The sequence below is a fragment of the Centroberyx affinis genome, unplaced genomic scaffold, assembly GCF_046629955.1.
Source record: "Centroberyx affinis isolate AG114_WGS23_722 - 3 ecotype Tasmania unplaced genomic scaffold, CSIRO-AGI_Caff_v1 ptg006024l_1, whole genome shotgun sequence".
Classification (NCBI taxonomy): Eukaryota; Metazoa; Chordata; class Actinopteri; order Beryciformes; family Berycidae; genus Centroberyx; species Centroberyx affinis.
In genome coordinates, this window is record NW_027283063.1 from 19,814 (window position 1) to 29,717 (window position 9,904).

At 44.7% G+C, this 9,904-nt stretch overlaps 1 protein-coding gene across 1 annotated transcript; it reads left to right on the plus strand.

Moving 5' to 3' along the window:
* Nucleotides 1-1,432: 1,432 nt before the first annotated feature.
* On the plus strand, nt 1,433-8,920 carry LOC139637977 (PH and SEC7 domain-containing protein 1). The gene is given in 4 exon segments (XM_071511984.1): nt 1,433-1,559; nt 1,964-2,443; nt 7,697-7,951; nt 8,836-8,920. Coding segments are annotated over 4 exon segments (918 nt in total). The 5' UTR covers nt 1,433-1,461.
* The last annotated feature ends 984 nt before the right edge of the window (nt 8,921-9,904 follow it).

The following is a 9,904-nucleotide window of genomic DNA, read 5'->3' on the forward strand; positions in this document are numbered from 1 at the left end:
AGGTCCTGCTTCTGGGGCCGGTGGTGCTGGACTCCCCAGAGGAGGATGAGGGTTGTGATGAGGATGAAGAGGGCGATGAGATGGAGGGATACGGGGCAGGGCAGCAGCCACGCCTGCTGAGGGTCGAAGAGCCTCCAGAGGTGGACCAGAACGGAGCGATGGGAGGGTCATCCTCGCGGAGCTCCAGTGGGGTGACGGGCAGCTTAGGGGACAGGGACTGTGTGTCTCCAGAGTCCAGTCAGTCCAGTCACCAGAGCAATGAGACCGGGGCTGCCACCTCAGGAATACAGGTCAGCACTGGATGAAATCTTATTTACACCCTATAAATATGATCTGAGTACAACAGATAATGGAAATCACAAAGCTTTGAACCATAATGTTTGTTTTGATACTGTGTACCTCATGAACTGAAAATGTAGAGAATGTAGAGTTTATACCATACTGTGTAACATTACGAGTTAAATTCTCTCTCTGTATGTATTTTCCAGACGGACAGTGGCAGCGCAGTGCCCGGGCCTTCGCTCCACTGTCAAAGGATAGCACGTGCCAAGTGGGAGTTTTTATTCGGGACCCCTGCTGAGGAGGCTGCCAGCAGGGGGGAGAAAAGTGAGAGCATGCACACCACAATTTCCTCTAGCAACTGTAACTTCACTGCAGATCAGCCTTCATGTTATTGGAGTAGAAAATTTAAGGGATTTTTTACTCCTTTCTGCCCTTCTTCATGAGGCAGAATTTGAATTGGAGCCAGTGGAGATGGTATAGAGAAGGCTGCCAAGTAGCACTGCTGGGCTAGTGTGTCAATGTCACTGTATGTCCTTTAGGAAACCATACTTATAATATGAGGATGCTGTGCTTTTAAATATATTTTATGATACTGGATCAACTATGAGAGCAAGTGAAGAATTGAAATGTGTTTACTGTGTAGTCAGAACAGAACATTAGCAAATGTAGCATTGGAATGCTGATTACATTTCTCAAAGTAATAAGGGTTATATTTCATTTTCTGCAGACTCCCTGGAAGCCTCCACAGCTCCTCCCAGTGGTAACTCCAGTGAGTCTCCCACTCCGACTCCCCCTTGCTCCCTGCCTCTCCTCTCTGCCAATCATGAGGTGCAGCATGTGGAGGTGGAGCTGGTGACCCCTCCCCCTGCTGTGGCCGGGACGTCGCCCAAAACCGGCATCATTCGGCGGACCCTGAAGTATTCAGAAACTGACCTGGATGCCGTCCCACTACGCTGCTACCGCGAGACGGACATAGACGAGGTGCTACTGGCTGAACAGGAAGATGCTGACTCTGCATTCGGTAGTAACCGCAGCGTATTGGGCACCTCGGGTACAGGCAGCAGCCCTCTGGGCGGCCTGGCCTATGAGAGGACAGACGGGGAGGAGGTGGGAGGAGCCAGAAGGCAGGAGGAGGGGGAGGAGGAGGAAGAGGAGGAGGAAGAGGAGGAGGAAGAAGAAATGGTGAGCTGGGCCAGTGTGAGGATGCAAGGAGACGACAGGAAAAGGCAGTATGCAGCCCAGGAGGAGCCAGAGGTGTTTGGACACCTGCTGAAAAGGTGAGCATGATCACATGTGTGCAGAAAAACAGACATACGAATACATACACACGCTTATACATATATACACAGGTCTGTACACACATGCATGCACACACACACACAAACACACACATGAAGTTCAAAAATACATTAGGCAGGATTTTCCCTTGACCCATATTTTGATCTCTATTTTGATCTCACCCGCAGCCTAGTTTCACAAGTAGACCACAAACCAGTTTGGTGGCATTTTTTGCATCAATTAGACACAACTTTTTTACAGTATATTATACAGCGTGGCACAGACTGTCACAATATGATGTCCAGGTGAAAGACCTATTTTTTAGATCTTCTCTTGGTTAAAATGCATTTAAACAAAACACTGCAATGTTGTTTTTTCCTAAAATCTCCCTCTGTCTCTCCAGACCACTGGAAACTTTCTTCGACAACCACCACCCTGCCCTGAAATCCCCCATCTTGGTCTCCGGTCCTCGCCGTGCCTCAGAGGACACGTTCAGCCGCCATTTTGAGAGCATCATGGAGTCTCACCGGGCCAAGGGGACGTCTTACAACAGCCTGGACAGCGAGGAGCTGCTGACCTCCAGCACCCAGACTGTCCTGACCTTTGACCTGCCCACGCTAACCCCGGCCATCCAGGGACCGGTCTGCCAGAGCGCCCGGCAGATCGTCCAGCTCAGCTTCGCCCCGCTGGCTCACGATGAGAGGCCCAGTCTCTCTGATTCTATCCTCACCGTAACGGGGGACTCGGACGCCACCCGCGCCCCGTCCAGCGAGAGGCTGAGCAGCGGTTCAGATGACACGCCGCCGAGAGGAGGAGAGCCGGCGCGGCTAGGGAGCAGCTGGTACAGCAACCCCTCTTTCTCCTTCCCCAGGTGAGTTAGCATGTGCTGTTGGTGGAGAAGAAAACAAACAGCAGTCAAGGTGTATTTTTATGTCTTGTGAATTAGTAGGAATGCGGCAGGTAGGCAATGTTGACAATTGAAATGCAGGTGATTCATGCTTTGGTGATTTTACCAAGCTAAACTAAGGTGTGTACCATGTTCTCACAACATTATGGGTTTAAATCTGGCCTTTGTTGTCATCATGCCCTCTGTCACTTTCTCCTATCTTTCCTGTCACTCTCCAAACTGCAAAGAATAATAATATTAGAAATATGAGGATTGTATCAATCATTCAGTGTTATTGACAACATCATATAATCTATACACATATCTAGATCAGCATTCAGTCATATACATAGAGTATGTACCACATACAAATATATTTTCACATTCTCAGGCACACAGAGAGAAAAAACCATTAGAAATGAAACTGCAGCTATTAGAGGAATCCAAAGTATGTTTTTTTTTTTTTTTGAAATTATAAACTGTTGAAACATGAGTAACTTTCAAAGTTTTTCCTTTGGATGAACTGTATCTTACTGCCTCTGTTGTAGTAGTGGAAGGAACTTCATAAGCAGTTACAAATTAAAGTGTTTTTGATAATAATTTAATATTAATGCCTTTTTGATTGCATTTTTCTGAGGTCAGTAGCCCAGTAATGGAGCGTTGTCAGTCTCCAGATAAATGAGTCTCAGTCTGTGCCATTCTCCTTGCACAGAGCAGCGCTGCAGTGCTATTCTGGAGCAGAGTGGCTTGGAGTGAAGGTCGCTAGAAGGCTGCCTGTGGTCCCTCTGCTGTCTGGCAGGCAGGCGGTGGATGTGTGCTATGTGTGTGTGTGTCTGTGTGAGTGAGTGTGTGTGTGTCCATCTGTGCATATTTCCATGTATGTATGAGTGTGAGTATGTGCGTGCATGTGTGTTTGTGAGTGCTTACATGGATGTATGTGTGAAGTGCATGCTTGTGTGTGTGTGTGTGTGTGTGTGTGTGTTAGATGGCTCCTGTAGGCAAGTTAGACAGAGGCAGATGGCTGCTGCAGCAGTGAAGGACTCACCTTCACAGTCAAAGGCCCAAAGACTCCATTATAACTCTCCCTGGACTCTCCCTGGATACCTGAAAATCAAGGGACTTTATTTTATATCCAGAATCCTTTGTCTTTTTGTCATATGCTGTATTCTCATTTCATATCATCACTAAAACAGTTGCTTTCTAAATCCATCCTACTCCCCACAAAATATGCGATACAGTCTGAAGTGTGGTTGAGGTTAGGGACAAGTGTCTGTTTCTCTGTAATAATCACTTATGGTAAAGAAATGACCGCTACAGTGCTTGTGTGTGGCAGTGAGGTGGACTGGCTTGGTGAATGTCACCCTAACTTGGTGTGACAGCACTGCAGAGGTACAGTGACTGCACCGGGTCACCTTGTCTCTCAGACCACTAGATGGCGAGAGAGGACCACAGTCACACCACTCAAGTGCTTTGTGATACCAAGGGTGAAGCTAATGCAGGTGGGCACTTTCAGCAGCAACAATGACAAACATTATTTCTTTATTATACATTTTTCCCCTTTTTGCCCAGTATGCTATCCACATTGATTTTGTTCTTTTTAACCGGTCCAAAATCCCTGCTGCAGTCTGTAAGGGAGGGTAAGTGTGTGTGTGTGTGTGTGTGTGTGTATAAGGAGGGGGGGGGGGGGGGGGGGGGTACATATTGTGGCTTGTGAGTCTTGGTATTTGGGTACTGTGGATAATTAGGCCAGTCCTAGTTGTCCTCCACCATCCTGCTAGTAACAGTACTGAGTATGTGTGTCTTTCCACAACCATTCAATTTTCTGTCTTCTGCCATTTATTGAACAGTGGCTCGATTGTGTGTGTAGCTGGAAAAGCTCTGTCCACTGACACAAAAACAAAACATAATCCAGACTGAACTGATCAATGCACAAATACTGTCCGAAAGGGTCAAAAACAGTACAGAGGCTTCAGTATAAAAGCCCCTATCCAAGATGTTATTGAGTGTATTTGAAGTTATACTCACAGATTAGGTATGGCCAGGATTTTCCACAACTTCCAGATCACTTAAATCCCTTTATATGAGAACCAATACATGCTGGACTAGTAAGGTAAATGTTTACATTACACCGGTGTTATCAGACTTCCGTGACCAGCCCAACTCTCGCAGCCCTGGAGCAGTGGAATCCAGGAGCCTGACAACAGGGCAAATATTTCTGAAGGCTTGTCCATACTTTGATAAAAGTTGGAATTTCACTCCCCCCAACGCCACCCCTCCCTTCCCTCACATCACCCTTTTGAGACAGTCTGTGCTGTTAGACAGAGGCTCATTGTGCGGAGCTGGCCATTGGACTGAGAGAGGGGGTCCAATTATGCGATGATAGACCGTTGAAGCAGAGTCTGACACTAGGAATTCTCTCAGGACCCCGGCATTGTGCTAGCTCTTGAAGAGACAATGCTAACAGGTGGCAGAAAGGAGACTATAGTACAGTACTGGCCTAATCTAACTAGTTATCCACACTGAACACATTCCTCATGCCAGCCCTGATGAAGCGCATGCTGTAAACAGACGCCACAATTGCCACAATGTTTACAGAAGGCCAACCTATACTTTCCCTTGGGCAGTCGTGGTTGTAGAGGAAACAATATGGAGGCACGCACCTAGTGGATATTTCTGGGAGTTTCAACCTGACACCTTGTATCTTTGTTTTCTCTGTAGGTGTGCAAAAAGCTCACAGCAGAAACAAGGTAGACTAGAATGTATACAACACCCAAAAGGATGCAAATACTGAGTGTGTGTAATTGGAGATAGGGAGAAAGAGGAATGAATGGAGGGAGGGAGGGAGGGACAGAGGGAGAGGGGGGGGTAGAGGGATTTTGGGCGAAAGACAAGCCAAGTTTCATGCCATGCTTAGAATCCAAGGTCAGCAGGGGACAGTGCTAAAGTTTACACAGTGGAAGAGGGAGGGAGAAAGGGAGAAAGAGAGAGAGAGAGGGAAAGAGAGAGAGAGGGAGGAGTGCAAAGAGGAACAGAAACAACACCAAACAGACTGAGAGGGAAAAAGACAGAGAGGGAGAGGCACCGCAGGACAAACAGCTCCTTTACTTGGGGGGAGGAAACTTGCTGTGAAGATCAAATGACAGCAAACAGAGGGGGGAAAGTGAGAAAGGGGAGAAAAAAGGACTCATGAAGTTCCTCTTTACTTCAGACAGACTCAAAGCCAGGCGGAGGAATGTCCTAATCTGTGGGCCTGTAGGGGCTGACTACAGGTGTCGCACAGCATTCGCGTGGCACTAACTTTTCTGCGTGGAAAGAAAGAGAGTGGGGCGACTAGTGAGTGGTGATGCGGTCGGGTTATGGGGCCAGGAGGAGAGGAGGGGTCAGTCGGGTGAGCAGTCTGAGGCACGGGGCCGGGCAGGGGACAGGGACAGGGACGGCAGGGAACACGCCCTCCGTCTTCTGCTGTCATGGCTCAGTTGCGGTCGGAGAGGAGAGGTATTTGCCGGTTAGGCGGTCCCGCCACAGGTAAGCTCCCACCCATGAACCTGTCGCTCCTGTCTCTCATGCAACTTACAGATATTTGAATATTATCTTTGGCCGGATGGAAAATTCAAATGGTGTTCTGTTTTTAGCTGTCAGAAGTTATGAGGACTGGTCAGGTTTATTTGCAAGTTTTATGTTGCAACAGGCCTGTTACCTTCTATTTCGTAACATCTGAGAAGGAATTGGCTGTGGTGGATGCTGCAGGACTGATACTTGATCCAGAGTAAATGTAGGTTGAAGAACTTGGAACTATGGACTATATGATGGCTTACTGTACCACTACTGAACCTAGAGGCCTGTTTAGTAAGGCTGCAGATTTGAAATGTGTGAAATTACCTCTGCACTCACCTCAGATTTTCTTCTGTGTACTCTGTGAAACCAAAGTTGACCATTGAACGGCCGTAGCTTTCTTCACCAGTCAGCCCGTGTTATTATTTGCAGTATTTGCTCTGGTGAGATTTGCCTGACTCATAGATAAGGATGTGTCAGTGTGGGATGCAAGGCTCTGCACTGTGTGTTGTGGGTTTTCTTGGCTTGTTCCGCCGTCAATAGATCCAAACGCGAGCTCCGCTTGTTCAGGAAGTGTTGCTGTTTCTTGCTTTTTTGGAATACAAATCTGAGCTGTTGGATTGTCATTGTTTTCTTTGGCTGGCGTGACAAGAATGGTTACACAGCTTTCAACTGTGCAGCAGCGACGCTCAGCATCCCCTGAAAAACATGTTGAATTCTAAGTGCATGAACTCAGAGACCTCGTTTCTATCATCCATATTCTAACAGAAGCCAGAGAAGTTCTCTGCTGGCTCCAAGGTGACATAACATGCTTAAATTATTATCACAGAATAATTCAGATATAATAAGTTCTGCACTTCTGAACTTGCTAATGCTTTGAAGAGGCTTAATGAGGAAATGATAAGAGAAAGCAAGGAAATGGGCGGAAAGGGGGAGATTTTGAGAGGCGGTATTATTCAAGTGTATGATAACCATGTGAATATGGAATAGTTTGGAAAAGTTCTGTTATACTTTATGCTACACCTAAATGAGTGCAAAAATAAATAACACCATTACTGCATTTATTAACACTTTGACCTCTAACTCTTGTACTTAGCCTTTTTTTAACTCTACTTCTGCATATTTGCACTCATTGTTTTCCTTTCTGCTCTCTAACATCAAAAACTCTTTAATTTGTAAATTTTTCATGATCTCCCTCTGCCTTTCTTCTCCCTGTCTATATGTCTATTTCCATCCTGTCATACTCCTCCTTCCCACCTCCCTCTCTGCTAATATTACTACTAAATCCCCTTTTATCTCTGTAATCATCCTCTGCTATCCACTCGCCATTCATCTTGTGTTGTTTTTTTTTTTCATTTCATTTCATTTTACAGTTATTTATCTTTCTTTTAACCTGTTTTCTCTTGATCAGGTTTCTATTTTTATCTTCCCATTATGTATTTTACTTTATCATTATCAGTATAATTAGTAGTAGTAGCAGTAGTTGTGGTATTCCTCTTTGATCCCCTATTACCCTTCTCTCTCTATCCTTTTCAATTAACCATCAATCTCTTTCTTTTATCTGTCCTCTTTCTCACTTTGTCCCACTTTCCACTTCTCCGTCTCTCTACCTCTGCTACTTCCTTTTCCAACCTCTATCTTTCCATTTCTTCCCATACATCCTTCTCTGTCCATCTGTCTCACTGTGTCCTATTTCAGTTACTCACTGTTTCTTTCTCCTCTTTGACCTCTGACCCCTCCTCCCCCTCTCTCTCTGTGCAGGGAGAAGGCCCGCCTGGCAACAGATTCGGAGCTGGACCAGGACCTCAGCGACAGACTGGGTCTGGGCAGCAGCGACACCCTCACCAACGGCAGCCACCGTGCCGACGTGGCGGCCGCCAAACGCCTGGCCAAACGCCTCTACAACCTGGATGGCTTCAGGAAGTCCGACGTGGCGCGCCACCTCAGCAAGAAGTGAGCTCTTATAGTCTTGTTTTGTTGTGAGGAATCTGTTGGTGTCTGCAAATCCTGCTAGTCATGCACTGGTTTTCTTTTAGAAGTATTATTATTTCTAGTGTGGTATAATTTGCTGTTTATTTATGCATTGAAAATAGTACTACAACAACTACTACTACTATAACTACATCTACTTGTATTACAACTACTACATCTACTACTATTACTATTACTGCTACTACCACATCTACCACTACAACTACTATTAATAATACTAATAGTACTGTTACTGCTAATAACAATAAGCTACATTTATGTAGTATTCTTCTTAACAAAGGTTTAAAGTACTGTAAAATAACAGTCAATTTGCATGTTATTGGGGGAAACGTCTATTTTTATATAATGTATGTAGATGCTATTTGATCTCCTTTCTACTGCATCTTATGTTTATTTAATGAATGCTAATCCATTAGCAGGGTCAGTGCACACAGTGCAGTTTCCTGTACATACTGTATGTGACTTTACATACTGGCTAAATTGTGCCGTGTTTTTTGCATGTCTGCACTCCTCCGCTGCTGTGCTGCTGGATCAGCCCGTCAGTCTGTCAGTTGCTTGCTTGCGCTGATGAGAAAGAATTTGGGATTAAAGGGTTTCCTCCTTTCTGACAGATGCACCCTGGGAATCTCCGTTTTTTGTTTTTTTTGGCCTCCGGTCTATATCTGAGCTGACTGTGCCGGTGTGCACTGACTGACAGCCCGAATTGGGGCGGGTGACTGAGCTGAGAAAGCCAGCTTTTGAGCATTTGATTGACATTTTGTGGTTTGTTTGGTCACTGTTTTTCCTGTTTTCTTTCTCTCTACCTATCTATCTATCTATCTATCTATCTGTCTATCTTGCTACAGTAATGACTTCAGCCGTATGGTAGCAGAAGAGTATCTGAGCTTCTTCAACTTCACAGGCCTCGCTGTTGACCAGGCATTACGGTGAGTGGTCAAATATATACATACCTACCTGCCATACATTCAGCATTCATACATACATACAGTGCTGGGTATCATTGGAAATGTTTCAATACACATAATTACGATACTCAAATTACAGTAATACAAGTTTTAAAACAATACTTACTTACTTTTGTCAAATGAAACCACATTTCATTATGCATGAGAGTTTTTCACACAGTACTCAATTGATTTTCTCAGTAGAGAAATTACGCTAAACTAATAGAAAACAAAAGATCCCATCATAATACAACATTTTTAAACCTTTTGATGCCTTTTGATAATATCAATATTGATCCAAATATTGATACAAAAAAATTGTTACACTACTGAAAGTTAGTGTTTTTAAATAGCCAGCCCTATAATAAACCCATAAAGGTCCAAAACCAGGGTGAGAAATTAATTCCACCACCAGCCAAACGCTGCTAAATATTGACTGTGGATAGTAAGTTTGTCTAAAAAAAGATTTATGATTAAGAAATAAATGTGTAGATTTCAAAACCTCAGTTTCTTACTTTGGTCCCAACACCAATGAACACATACTTTTTAAAAGGAGTCCTTCTGCATAGTGGCTGTGACTGTGCCTCATTGAGATGCAAAGCTGCACTCTCTTGATATCTTGAGATCATCATTGTAATCAGTGGATGGTAATACTGCTCTCTAGAGGGCAGCTTTGGCCTTGCATTTGGCATGAAATGACAGCTTGTATGTACTGTAAGTAACCTCATGTAATCAGTCTATCCACAGCTCCACTAAGGTTTATAAGGGTGTTTCTTTTTACCTTCATTTATCCAGAGAAGGGTTTTGCTGAGCATGCTCCTTTTCCACTCTGCCTCACATTCATTCAGTCTCATACATTCACTCCTGGGTGCTGCCCAGTATAACCAATGTCTTCTCCTGTTGGTCACTGCAAAATGACTTTACCTTTGTCTATGTGATGTTTATTCAGGCTCAGTTGGTAAATAGTAAG